This window comes from Bufo gargarizans, chromosome 8, assembly GCF_014858855.1.
Source record: "Bufo gargarizans isolate SCDJY-AF-19 chromosome 8, ASM1485885v1, whole genome shotgun sequence".
NCBI classification, from domain to species: Eukaryota; Metazoa; Chordata; class Amphibia; order Anura; family Bufonidae; genus Bufo; species Bufo gargarizans.
This window is the reverse complement of record NC_058087.1, coordinates 201,075,751-201,090,361: the sequence shown is the minus strand read 5'-3', so window position 1 is coordinate 201,090,361 and position 14,611 is coordinate 201,075,751. Positions and strand designations below refer to the sequence as shown.

The 14,611-nt window shown below is 51.0% G+C and overlaps 1 protein-coding gene across 2 annotated transcripts in view; it reads left to right on the top strand.

The window, feature by feature from the left end:
* The window catches only part of LOC122944820 (trafficking protein particle complex subunit 10-like), a 37,535-nt gene extending 35,156 nt beyond the window's left edge, over positions 1 to 2,379 (top strand). For both annotated transcript variants that reach the window (XM_044303486.1, XM_044303485.1), the window contains exons 22-23: positions 807 to 998; positions 1,084 to 2,379. In XM_044303486.1, coding sequence (XP_044159421.1) covers positions 807 to 998; positions 1,084 to 1,322 — 431 coding nt within the window. In that variant the 3' untranslated portion in view covers positions 1,323 to 2,379. The remainder of the gene's footprint in view (positions 1 to 806; positions 999 to 1,083) is intronic.
* The last annotated feature ends 12,232 nt before the right edge of the window (positions 2,380 to 14,611 follow it).

Below are 14,611 nucleotides of genomic sequence, written 5' to 3'. Positions count from 1 at the left end.
AGGATGAGGGTAGGGAGGTAAGGTCCTGGCAGTGTGTGTGTGGAGGAGGAGGAGGGAGGTAAGGTCAGGTCCTGGCAGGGTGTGTGTGGAGGAGGGGGGGGGGGAGCTAAGGTCCTGGCAAGGTGTGTGTGGTAAGGTAAGGTCCTGGCAGGGTGTGTGTGTGGAGGAGGAGGGAGGTAAGGTCCTGGCAGGGTGTGTGTGTAGGAGGAGGGGGAGAGGTAAGGTCCTGGCAGGGTGTGTGTGTGTGGAGGAGGAGGGGGAGAGGTAAGGTCCTGGCAGGGGGTGTGTGTGTGTGTGTGTGTGTGTGTGTGTGTGTGTGGGGAGGAGGGGGGGAGGGTAAGGTCCTGGCAGGATGTGTGTGTGTGGAGGAGGGGGGAGGTAAGGTCCTGGCAGGGTGTGTGTGGAGGAGGGTGGGGGGGGGGGCTTGTCATGACTCTAACAACAGATGTCAGGGGGCGAGGGATGGATTGAGAAAGTTTGACTCTTGTTCGATTTCAGCATGCCCGATCCTCTGTTCTCAAGAGAGATTAAATGTCTGAGACGGTCTCGAGAGGACAGAGCGCTCTGACAGCCATTTATACCTCTAGCAAAGCAGCCTCAGTCTCCGTGCAGGGAGGTCGGGGAGGAGCTGTCAGCCAAATGTGCTGCCAACAGCGGTTGTGGCCAGCTTAATGTTAATAATGGGGTGGGGGCTCGTCTGAGGTCTTGGCAGTGAGAACAAGTAGTCCTAGGTTATCCATGTTGTGTGGGGTCCTCTGAGGTCCCTCAGTGACAGGATTGAGTTGATGGTGCACTCTGTTTTCTAGTGGTTGATGGTGGAAGTAACTGGGCAGTGTGCGGCAGGAGCTCGGGCGTGGTCCTGATGCCCGTTAAACACGGGGCGTGCCATACTGTTCGGATGGAGGTGATGCCTCTGTTTGCTGGATATCTACCCTACCCGGATGTGCAGCTGTTCCGCTACCTGCCCCACCACTCGCACACTCAGCAGGTGGATGCCGGTGAGTCCATTCTCTGCGCCAATCCCCGCGCTCCCTCCACCGCTTCTCCGCCTCTGATGTATGCTTTGGTTTTCTGTCTCTGCAGACAGCTGGATTGAGAATGACTCTGTGTCTGTGGAGGATCCGTGTGAGGTCCCTAGTGGGCGATCTCAGAGCACCTCACTGTCTCCGGGGCCCCTGAGTGGCACAGCAGAGCAGAAAGGACTTCCAATGCCGCGTCTGCAGCCATTCCACGCCGGACAAGTCAGCAACAGCAGCGCAGGGCGGCAGATCCTGGTTATTCCCAGTATGGACGACCATGTGCTGGAGGTTAATGTCACATGACACACGCCCTGGCGCCAGTAGTGTATTCTATATGTACAGCTGGGTGCGGGGCCCGGACTGAGGCTCGGTATCACTTTCCATCACGTCTGGAAGAACTGGAAGCTCTGGATGCTGATAATTGTGCAATATTCTGTTACTCTGCAGCAAGGACACCGGCCGAGCGCTATACATAAAGCTGGGTGTATATGGGGGATGGGCACACGGCAGACTCCGGTTATTGCATGTTACCTGCATATTCATCAGCAGTGACCTCCAGGACCTCAGTGCGCTGCAGGGGTCATAGTGCAGGGGGTGGAGCACAGCTTGCAAAAGGGGGTGACAGTGACAACATCCACTTATCAGGATGATGTCTCATAGACTGGTTCTGCGTCTTCTCGATACATCACATACCGGCCAATGACTGGTCTGAGAGCCATGCTTCATTCCCAGGTCATCAGGTAGCACCATGTTCTCATTGGTCAGTGTGAGGTCCATGTTTATATCTCATGATGTATTGTCCTGCTCCGGTCATTGGTCAGTGTGAGGTCCATGTCCACATCTCATGATGTATTCGCCTGCTTCGGTCATTGGTTAGTGTGAGGTCCATATCTCATGATGTATCGGCCTGCTCGGGTCATTGGTCAGTGTGAGGTCTATGTCCATATCTCATGATGTATTGTCCTGCTTCGGTCATTGGTCAGTGTGAGGTCTATGTCCATATCTCATGATGTATTGTCCTGCTCCGGTCATTAGTCAGTGCTCCAGCCTCTGCACTACACACTACGCTCCCCTCTCTGGAATCTTCTTTGCTGCTATAGAGAAGTCTTCTGTCCCAGCCTATCATAAAGCCCCATGGGATGGAGATATGAAGCACCTCTGCCAGGCAGTGGTCAGCACCTTGCCTTCATATCTCGTGATTGCTGGAGCCATCTTGGTGGGTCTTGTCTTAAAGATGTGCAGCTGTTGCTGTATTACGGGATTTTAAGGTGACAGCACTATTTATTTTTTGGTATATTTTACCTCCAAAATAAGGTGAAGCTTGTATGACGAGTACCCAGAATACATGTGTTTTACCACAGTGCAGTGTGTTCATTGCTGAGGTCCATGTAAGAAGCCCAGAAGTAACCTACAGAGAAGCTCCATCTCATGTCCTGTGGCATTTATTACTAACTGTTCACACACGAGACGCCAAGCTGAGGACGGGCGTTCTTGTCTGGCCGTACAGTGGACGCGTGGAATGTGACCACCAAGGTGAATAGTGGTTCATGTAATGAAACGCGGGAACCAGAACCCAATGTAAAGTCACAGATAAGGAGATAAAACCTAACTATTAATGACTGTGTGAAAAGGTTTTATTATGTCCAAACATCATATAATACAGTAAGAAATGGAACGGGCTTACCGCATATACCGCGACAGTCTAGACAAGTTGTGCAGGGAGCATAGGGGTCCCTAATGTATCATCAGCCGGGGCCCCTGTGATGGATCTGGTGCAGGACTAGACCCCGGTATAAGGAGGTAATGTATCATCAGCCGGGCCCCTGTGATAGATCTGGTGCAGGACTAGACCCCGGTATAAGGGGGTAATGTATCATCACCTGGGGCCCCTGTGATAGATCTGGTGCAGGTCTAGACCCCGGTATAAGGGGGTAATGTATCATCAGCCGGGGCCCCTGTGATAGATCTGGAGCAGGTCTAGACCCCGGTATAAGGGGGTAATGTATCATCAGCCGGGGCCCCTGTGATAGATCTGGTGCAGGACTAGACCCCGGTATAAGGGGGTAATGTATCATCAGCCGGGGCCCCTGTGATAGATCTGGAGCAGGTCTAGACCCCGGTATAAGGGGGTAATGTATCATCAGCCGGGGCCCCTGTGATAGATCTGGTGCAGGACTAGACCCCGGTATAAGGGGGTAATGTATCATCAGCCGGGCCCCTGTGATAGATCTGGTGCAGGACTAGACCCCGGTATAAGGGGGTAATGTATCATCATCCGGGGCCCCTGTGATAGATCTGGTGCAGGACTAGACCCCGGTATAAGGAGGTAATGTATCATCAGCCGGGCCCCTGTGATAGATCTGGTGCAGGACTAGACCCCGGTATAAGGGGGTAATGTATCATCAGCCGGGCCCCTGTGATAGATCTGGTGCAGGACTAGACCCCGGTATAAGGGGGTAATGTATCATCAGCCGGGCCCCTGTGATAGATCTGGTGCAGGACTAGACCCCGGTATAAGGGGGTAATGTATCATCAGCCGGGGCCCCTGTGATAGATCTGGAGCAGGTCTAGACCCCGGTATAAGGGGGTAATGTATCATCAGCCGGGGCCCCTGTGATAGATCTGGTGCAGGGCTAGACGCCGGTATAAGGGGGTAATGTATCATCAGCCGGGGCCCCTGTGATAGATCTGGAGCAGGTCTAGACCCCGGTATAAGGGGGGTAATGTATCATCAGCCGGGGCTCCTGTGATGGATCTGGAGCAGGTCTAGACCCCGGTATAAGGGGGGTAATGTATCATCAGCCGGGGCCCCTGTGATAGATCTGGAGCAGGTCTAGACCCCGGTATAAGGGGGTAATGTACCATCAGCCGGGGCCTAAAATGCGGATCTGTTACAGAGAAAAAATAAGCTTGTGTGCATGAGGCCTAATTGCATAGTTTACAAGGAAGCAGTACATACAGTCTGTACCTACATCATACAGACTGGAGGCAGTACCGTCTGTACCTACTGTACAGACCAAAAGTTTGGACGCACCTTCTCATTCCAAGAGTTTTCTTTATTTTCATGACTATGACAAGTGTAGATTCACACTGAAGGCATCAAAACTATGAATTATCACATGTGGAATTATATACATAACAAAAAAGTGTGAAACAACTGAAAATATGTCCTATTCTAGGTTCTTCACAGTAGCCACCTTTTGCTTTGATTACTGCTTTGCACACTCTTGGCATTCTCTTGATGAGCTTCCAGAGGTAGTCACCTGAAATGGTCTTCACTTCACAGGTGTGCCCTGTCAGGTGTAATAAGTGGGATTTCTTGCCTTATAAATGGGGTTGGGACCATCAGTGGCGTTGTGGAGAGGTCCGGTGGATACACAGCTGATAGTCCTACTGAATAGACTGTTAGAATTTGTATTATGGCAAGAAAAAAGCAGCTAAGGAAAGAAAAACGAGTGGCCATCATTACTTTAAGAAATGAAGGTCAGTCAGCCGAAAAATTGGGAAAACTTTGAAAATAAGGGCTATTTGACCATGAAGGAGAGTGATGGGGTGCTGCGCCAGATGACCTGGCCTCCACAGTCACCGGACCTGAACCCAATCAAGATGGTTTGGGGTGAGCTGGACCGCAGAGTGAAGGCAAAAGGGCCAACAAGTGCTAAGCATCTCTGGGAACTCCTTCAAGACTGTTGGAAGACCATTTCAGGTGACTACCTCTGGAAGCTCATCAAGAGAATGCCAAGAGTGTGCAAAGCAGTAATCAAAGCAAAAGGCGGTTACTGTGAAGAACCTAGAATGTGACATATTTTCAGTTGTTTCACACTTGTTTATGTATATAATTCCACATGTGATAATTCATAGTTTTGATGCCTTCAGTGTGAATCTACAATTGTCATAGTCATGAAAATAAAGAAAACTCTTTGAATAAGAAGGTGCGTCCAAACTTTTGGTCTGTACTGTACATCATACAGACTGGAGGCAGTACTGTCTGTACGTACAGGTAAAGGGAGGCAGTACCGTCTGTACCTACATCATACAGACTGGAGGCAGTACCGTCTGTACCTACATCATACAGACTGGAGGCAGTACCGTCTGTACCTACATCATACAGACTGGAGGCAGTACCGTCTGTACCTACATCATACAGACTGGAGGCAGTACCGTCTGTACCTACATCATACAGACTGGAGGCAGTACCGTCTGTACCTACATCATACAGACGAGGCAGTACCGTCTGTACCTACATCATACAGACTGGAGGCAGTACCGTCTGTACCTACATCATACAGACTGGAGGCAGTACTGTCTGTACGTACAGGTAAAGGGAGGCAGTACTGTCTGTACCTACATCATACAGACTGGAGGCAGTACTGTCTGTACCTACATCATACAGACTGGAGGCAGTACTGTCTGTACCTACATCATACAGACTGGAGGCAGTACTGTCTGTATCTACACCATGTAAAGAAATGAGGTACAACAGGGCTCCAGATGGCAACCAAAATGGTCGCCAATGCGACTTAGAATTTACAAATGGCGACAAGACTTTTTAGTCTTGTCGCCATTTGCGACTAGACCCGCCGAGATGATAGTTCTCTGCCCCGACGCTGATGTTCTTCTCAGCAGCGCAGTGCAGGAGTCTCTCCTTCCCCCACGTGCTGCTGCCGCTGCCAATGAGAAGAGAGAGGGGGGGGGGGGGGCTGTGGCCACTGCGACACCAATGAAGATAACTGACCTGTTAATACAAATACAGGATGCGGGGGCCGGAATCAAATAGCCGGCACCCGACCTCTGACAGGGAGCTGCGATCAGCGGCAGTTAACCCTTCAGGTGCGGTACCTGAGGGGTTAACTTCAGCGGATCGCAGCTCCCTGTCAGAGGTCGGGTGCCGGCTATTTGATTCTGGGACCCGCCTCCTGTATTTGTATTAACAGGTCAGTTATAATAAACATTGGTGGCGCAGTGCGCCCCCAACACCCCAGTATAAAAAGGATTGGTGCCGCAGCGCCAATGAGGGTTAAAAAATAAATAAAAAAATGAACTCGCCTTCTCCAATTGATCGCGTAGCTGCCGGTCTCCTGTTCTTTCTTCAGGACCTGTGGTGACATCACTGTGCTCATCACATGGTACTTCACATGATCCATCACCATGGTAATGGACCATGTGATGAGCTCAGTGACATCACCACGGGTCCTTTGACAGGTCCTGAAGACAGAACAGACCGGCAGCTACGCGATCAATTGGAGGAGGTGAGTTATTTTATTTATTTATTTTTAACCCTCAATTGACCTACTAAGCATTCTGTATTAAAGAATGCTATTATTTTCGCTTATAACCATGTTATAAGGGAAAATAACACAGTGAATAGACTTTCATCCTAGCAACCATGCGTGAAAATCGCAGCCGCATCCGCACTTGCTTGCGATTTTCACGCAGCCCTATTAACTTCTATGGGGCCTGTGTTGCGTGAAAACCGCACAACATAGAGCATGCTGCGATTTTCACGCAACGCACAAGTGATGCGTGAAAATCACCGCTCATGTGCACAGCCCCATAGAAGTGAATCGGTCCGGATTCAGTGCGGGTGCAATGCGTTCACCTGAAGCATTGCACCCACGTGGAAATCTCGCCCATGTAAAAGGGACCTAAGGGTGAATAGGACAAGGGTTCCAGCCCCTAAGGGGGCGAATAGTAAGTTAAAAAAAAAAAACACAAACACTAAGGTCCAGATTTATCACGACTCTGACCGCTCACTCCACTTTCACATATGGCTAAAGTCAGTTTTAGCCAAGTCAGATTTATGATCGGCCCTTTAAGACTAATAAATGTGGTTTGACAGTAGCAGCTTTACAAAAGTCGCAAGTTTTTATGAAAAAGTTGCAAGTTTTTATGAAAAAGTCGCATGTTCTATTATAAAGTCTCATAAGATAAGCATGGTCCTCACTGGAGTGAAATTGCGACTTTTTTGCGACTTTTTAAATAGTCCCAATAGTAAATCTGTCTAGAGATTCATTTACATAAGAAAACACGCCCACTTTCAGAAAACTGGCGAGCATAGTGCAGAGCAGAAAAAAGTCGCAAATTTTTGCATAGTTTAAGCGATTGCGCAAAAATTTGCGACTTTTTCACTCCATTATTCTGACTTGAGCTAATGATAAATCTGGCCCTAAGGCTACTTTCTCATACATTCCATTGGGGGACACAGACCATGGGTGTAGCCTAGATCATTACTAGGAGGAGACACTATGCAAATAAAAAAGATAGCTCCTCCTCCCCAGGCTATACCCCAATGCTCCACCGGGAGGACCCCAGTCTTGCTTAGTGTCGGATAAGGAGGTGACATCTTCGACTCTACTCCCGTTTTTTTTTTTTTTCAGCAGATGACGCAGGGTCACAATTCTGCTTCCCTGGTCTCTCGGTGGAGCGAGCGCTGGCTACCTCCCACCCTCCCCCAGAAGTTAAGTGGAATCGGGCTTGACCTGCAGCCTACCTGATTCAGGGTCACCTTCCTGCCCTCCTCCAGGGCGCAGATAAGTACACTGCCCCCCCCCCCCCCGTCTTCCGGTGTGACACTTAGGGCCGCTTGGTGGGTGGTTTTGAAGGGGGAAAGGATCCGTCTGGGGCATCGCTATCAGAAGTGGCAACTTCCTCGGCTCTCCCTCAGCGGTGTCTAGGGGGCGGGCCCTCCTACACTTCCGTCGGACACGTCTCTGTTATCTTTCATATTTCCCACGCTCGCGCCTCCTGACGTGATTTTGGGGCGGTGTCCTATTCTCCTGCTCTGCACTTCCGGCTCAGCGCTCTCCATACGCGGCTGCTCCCGGCTTCACTCTGTCGCGGTAGAATAGTTGTTGTCTTACGTGCTGCAGGAACGGTAGGAGACCCTGACCCCTTCCTTTGCAGGGATTGCCGCCATCATGCCGAAACCTGGGGCCTCCCAAAAATCCAAGTCGCCCCTTCAGGGGCTATGTAAGGTCTGCTGCTTGCCACTTTCCGTCACGGGATCCTGTGACTCTTGCCCTGCCTCTGGACAGGATCATCCTCTCCCCCCTCCTCCTCTCACTCAGCCCAGTTCTCCCTCCGCCCTGTCGGAGCCCGCTTGGGCCTCTGCCATTTCTAGGGCGGCCGCTGATTTAGCCCAAGTCTCTCGGGCCGTCATGGCCTTTATGGAACGCATGGCGTCCACGGATCCTGTGGCTAACACCAATCCGCTTCCCAGTGGTTCCGACAGAGGCCGCTCGGCCGCTAAGAGGCAGCGCACACAGCAGCATCCTTCCTCTGATGATTCTGCTTCCGCTCCTCGCCTGGAGGCCCGTTCAGACACTTCCCCTCCTTGCAGGGACCATAGATCGGAAGGGGAAAGGTCCAGTTCTGACGAGGACACAGAGCTGGAGCCCTCGCCCAAGCTGTCCACTATGGTGGCAGACTTGGTGGCGGCGGTCCGGGATACTTTTGATAGCCAGGAGGAATCTCCTTCCGCTGGTAGCCAGGAATTCCCTCTTTTCCACTCTAGGAAACCACAAACTGTTGTATTCCCCATACATGGTGAGCTCGACAAGGTCCTCTCTAAGTCCTGGGACCGCCCTAATCACCGGTTTTCTGCCACGAAACGTATGGATACTCTTTATCCATTTTCTGCAGATAATGTGCAGCAGTGGTCTTCTCCCCCTAAGGTTGACCTGCTGGTGGCCAGATTGGCTAAGAATACGGCCATTCCCATCTTGGACGGTTCGTCTCTACGGGATGCAGTTGACAGGCGTTTGGATTCTCTGTCCAAAGCCATCTTCACTCTAGCAGGCACTGGCCTGCGGCCCACTTTCACCTCTGCCTGGGTATCCATAGCGCTTTCTGTATGGTTGCAGTGCCACCATCAGGACCTAGCAGAGCAGGATGCCTCTGCGGACACCTTAAACTTTGTCCTCCAGATGTCTCAGGCGACGAAGTTTCTCTGCGAAGCTTCCTTTGATGTTAGCATTCTCTTTGCGCGGATTTCGGCCCTTTCGGTCACACAGCGCAGAGAAGTCTGGTTGAAGGTTCGGGACGCTGACGCTTTCTCTAAGCGTTCCCTCGCTAACTTCCCCTTTTCGGGTTCCAGGCTTTTCGGTGCTAAGCTGGACGAGATCATCTCGGACGTGACGGGGGGAAAGAGTACCAACCTGCCCCAATCTAGATCCAAGCGCACCTTTTGGAGGTCGGTCCTCCGGTTCTAGGAACCAGTCCTTTCGTCGCTCCTCCTCTTCCAGATCTGTGGAGGCCCCCTTTCCGGGTGGCTCTCAGGACTCCCATAAGAAGCCTGCCTTTAAGCCCCAGCCTTCCTGGCGCCCGCGGCCACAATCAGCCCGCCCTGCGGCTCCCAAGCAGTCATCCGCCTTAAGGGGCACCCCCACCTCTTACGGTGGGGGGCCGATTTGCTCTCCTTTCAACAGGTTTGGAAAGCTCACATCCAGGACGCCTGGGCCCTGGAAATTGTAACTTCTGGTTACAAGATAGAATTCGCCTCCGGAACGTTTCTTCTCTTCTCAGGTTCCGGGGGATCCGGTCCGGGCCTTGGCTCTTTTGCAGGCGGTCTCTTCCCTTTTGGACAGGGGAGTGATTGTTCCAGTCCCCTTGGAGGAGCAAGGCGCAGGTTTCTACTCCAACCTATTTGTGGTGCCAAAGAAGGAGGGATCAGTGCGTCCTGTTCTAGACCTGAAGCTGTTAAACAGGTCTCTGGGGGTCCAGAGGTTCCAGGGGAATTCCTCGCGTCGGTGGACATACAAGACTCCTATTTGCATGTCCCTATAGCAGAATCTCACCACAGGTTTCTGCGCTTCGCTGTCGGCGGGCAGCATTACCAGTTTGTCGCCCTGCCCTTTGGGCTGGCTATGGCCCCTCGGGTATTCACGAAGATCTTGGCGCCGCTCTTGTCGCTCCTCCGTACCAGGGGAATATCTCTGTTGCCCTACCTGGACGACATACTGATTTAAAGGCTTCCTCCCTTCCCCAGGCCAGGGACAGCGTCCAGATCACTGTTCAGACTCTGGAGCAGTTCGGCTGGCTGATCAATGTCCAGAAGTCATCCCTTCACCCCTCACAGAGGTTGACCTTCCTAGGGATGGTTCTGGACACCATGGCAGCTCGGATATTCCTTCCGGATTCAAAGTCCTCTCGAATTCAGGAGTTGGTATCTCTCCTACTGCGCTCCCGACGCCTCTCCATCCGGGAGTGCATGAGGGTTCTGTGGCTGATGGTGGCCTCCTTCGAGGCCGCCCCCTTTGCCCAGTTTCACACTCTGCCTCGACAGCGGGCGATTCTGTCCTTTTGGGACAGGACGTCGCGCGTTCTGGACTCTCGAGTCCGTCTGCCTCCTCAGGTTCGGGTGGAACTCCAGTGGTGGCTGTCCCCCCAAAACCTGATTTCAGGGAGGTCCTTTCTTCCGATCTCCTGGACAGTCGTCACCACCGACGCCAGCCTCCTGGGTTGGGGTGGTGTTCTCCAGACCCGGACGGTGCAGGGGGTTTGGTCCGCGGGGGAGGCCCGCCTTCCGATCAACGTGCTGGAGCTCAAAGCAATTTTCCTCTCCCTTTCTCACTGGACTTCTCTCCTGGCAGGTCTCCCGGTAAGGGTCCAGTCGGACAATGCCAGGATCCTCCAGTGGGCGGAGACTCATGTTCCAGTACTGTCGGCAGTGTACATCCCAGGGATCGACAATTGAAAGGCGGACTTTCTCAGCCGCAACACGGTGGATCCAGGAGAGTGGTCCTTAAATCCGGACGTTTTCGAGGATATCTGTCGCCGGTGGGGCCGCCCGGACGTCGACCTGATGGCATCCAGGCTCAACAACAAGGTTCCCATGTTTCTGGCCCGTGCTGGGGACCCGGAGGCGTACGGGGTGGATGCGCTGGTGTCTCCATGGCAAGACTTCCCCCACCTTTATGTCTTTCCGCTTCTGCCTCTACTACCCAAGGTCCTTCGCAAAATCACGTCGGAAGGGATACCGACCTTTCTCATCGCCCCTGATTGGCCTCGCCACGCCTCAGACGTCACTCGGATGCTGGCAGCCGTTCCGTGGCCTCTTCTTCTCAGGGAGGACCTACTGTCTCAAGGACCGCTCTTCCACCAGAATTTACGGTCACTTTGTTTAACGGCGTGGATGTTGAGACCGCTATCCTGAAGAAGAGGGGCTTCTCGGACTCTGTGGTGAAGACCATGATCAAGGCCAGAAAACCAGTTTCATCCCGGATATATTATCGTACCTGGAAGGCCTTTCTTGCCTTTTGTGAGAAACTGGGCATTTTTCCTCTTCGGTTCCAGGTGGTCATCTCCTTTTTCCAGTCGGGCCTTGAGATGGGAATGTCGCTGAGCTCTCTGAAAGGCCAGGTCTCTGCTCTGGCCATTTTCTTTCAGCGATCCCTGGCTCTACTTGGTCCAGTGAGGACCTTCCTACAAGGGGTGGCGCATTCGGTCCCTCCTTATGTTCCTCCCCTGCCCCCCTGGGACCTAAATTTGGCTCAGTCTTCCCTCCAGACGGCTCCCTTTAAGGCCTCTGAGGGAGGTTTCTTTGAATCTTCTCACCTGGAAGGTGGTCTTTTTGGTGGCGATCACCTCGATCAGGAGGGTATCGGAGCTGGCCGCGCTTTCCTCTAAGGAGCCCTTTTTGGTCTTCCACCAGGATAAGGTGGTGCTATGCCCAGTCCCTTAATTTTTGCCCAAGGTGGTCTCCGCCTTCCACCTAGATATAGTCCTGCCCTCTTTTTGTCCATCTACAGCGAACCGCAAGGAGCACGCTCTCCATTCTCTGGACGTTGTCCGTGCTCTGCGAGTGTACCTGTTGGTTACTGCCTCTTTCCGCCGCACGGATTCCCTTTTTGTGATTCCTGAAAGGCCTCGTAAAGGTCTGGCGGCTTCCAAGGTCTCGGTAGCCTGGTGGATTCGGTCGGCTATTGCCACGGCCTATTGTGTCCGTGGCAGGGTTCCCCCAGCCGGGGTTACCGCTCACTCCACTAGGGTGGTGGGGGCCTCCTGGGTTAGGCGTAATCGCGCCTCGGCATCTCAACTTTGTAAGGCGGCCACCTGGTCCTCCTTGCATACCTTTTACAAAGTTTTACCAATTGCACTCTTTAGCATCGGCTGATGCTGTCCTTGGGTGCAAGGTATTGCAGGCGGTGGTTCCTGTTTGACCGCTGGGCATTTCCCCCTGGAGGTGCTGGTTTTTCCCACCCCATGGACTGCTCTGGGACGTCCCATGGTCTGTGTCCTCCAATGGAATGTACGAGAAAAGGAGATTTTTTGTGAAACTCACCTGTAAAATCTTTTTGTCGTAGTTTCCATTGGGGGACACAGCTCCCTCCCATTCTTGCCTGTTGTAGGAAGGGTTGGTTTAGTTCTTCGGGACCTAAAGGATGGTGGTATTCATTTGTTCTGGTCTCTATTGATTTGGTCTCCTTCTCCTACTGCTTTTGCTTGCACTGGGGTCCTCCAGGTGGAGCATGGGGGTATAGTCTAGGGAGGAAGAGCTCTCTTTTTTATTTGCATAGTGTCTCCTCCTAGTAATGACCTAGGCTATACCCATGGTCTGTGTCCCCCAATGGAAACGACGAGAAAAAGATTTTACAGGTGAGTTTCACCAAAAAACTCCTTTTCACACTTGCGGCAGTGTGATCCGGATCCGCCGATCAGGATGTGACTGAAAGCATTTGTGAGACGCATCCGGATGCGGATCCATCTCACAAATGCATGGCAAGAACGAATCAGTCTCTCCGCTTGTCATGCGGACAGACGGATCCGTCTTGTATCTTTTTACACATTTTTACCGGTCTGCGCAAGCGCAGGACTGATCCGGCATTTGGAATGCCAGATCCAGCACTAATACATTCCTATGAGGAAATTCAGGCAGGTCTTCAGTTTTTTTTCGCCGGAGATAAAACCGTAGCATGCTACGGTTTTATCTTTTGCCTGATCAGTTAAAATGACTGAACTGAAGACATCCTGAACGTATTGCTCTCCATTCAGAATGCATGGGGATATGCCTGATCAGTTATTTTCCGGTATAGAGCCCCTGTGATGGAACTCTATGCCGGAAATGAAAAACACTAGTGTGAAAGTACCCTAAAAAATTAAGTTTAAATCCCCCCTTTCCCAATTTTACATATAAAATATATAAATAATAAATAAATAAACATATTACATAGCGCTGCGTCCGAAAAGTCCAAACTATTAAATTATTTTAAAATATCTCCTATGCGGTGAGCGCCGTAACAGACATAAATAAAAAAACATGCGATTCTCCATTTTTTTTGTCACCTTGTCACCCCAAAAAATAGGATAGGACTGTTCTATTATGGGCCGAACTTTTCATAAAATGCGAAATGCACACGGCTCTTTTGGGTGTTTATTTGCGTGGTATTATCGCAATACTTTTTTATGGTGACGGAAGCTAATCAAAATTTTGGTATCGAAACAACCCTACGCCGATCTGATTGCCGTAGCGTTGTCACGATACCAAAATTTTGATTCGGTTTTCATTTGGCGACTAAAAATGTAATTTGGCTCCTAAATTGGCAGTGCTGTCTGTTGGCTGTACTTACATCATACAGACTGGAGGCAGTACTGTCTACACCATTTAAAGAAATGAGGTAAAATATATAGGGAGGCAGTATTGTGTGTGTACATGTACAGGGAGGCAGTGCTGTCTGTAGGTTGTACCTACATCATGTACAGGTAGACAGTACCTACAGTATTTACAGAAAGGAGGTACAATATATAGGGAGGCAGTACTATCTGGGCCATATATCCTTGGACAGTATTGTGTGTGTCCAAATGTACAGGGAGGCAGTACTGTCTGTACCTACAGTATTTACAGAAAGGAGGTACTATATACAGGGAGGCAGTACTATCTGGGCCGTATATCATATCCTGGGACAGTATTATGTGTCTACATCATATTCAGGGAGGCAGAACTAGGCAGCCTTCCTTTGGAATCAGACCAGAACATACTGTAGTTTGCATGGCTGAAACATGTGGACGTCCAACCAGTTCAGTCTGTTATTCTGCAGCTTTCAATCAAATGAACACAAAAAAACTTGAGGTAGTTGGGTCCCTCACCTGTATGCAAATGCTATATTTATCATTATTATTGTACTTGGCTTCAGCGATGAGTGGAGATCCCAGGCTGGGGAGCCCCGTCCATCCCTTCTTATGGCCCAGGAGAATAGGCAGTCTGTTCCAGTTCAGGCTCCGGGGGTAACAAAACCTGGGGTCTTTATACTAGTTTTCTAGTGCAACCCAATAGAAGGGTGGAAGGGCCCCCTAATTATCAAACTGGACAGAACATAGAATAAGTAGTGAGTGGTCAGGAAAGAGGAGAAGTAGCCAACAGGACAAGGAGTGGTTGGGCTTAATGGTACTAACTAGTGTTGGTCGAGCACCAAAGTGCTTGTGTGCTCTGGTGCTCGAGTAGAACACTTCGCGATGCTGAGCTCTATAGTGTAGTGGGTAAGGTTCTTGGCTGTAATTTAGAAGGTTGTGAGTTCAAATCCCGCCAGAAACTTTTCCGAAATTGAGGCTAAATTAGATTTAAATACATTGACTCGAGCATACACGATATTCGGCTG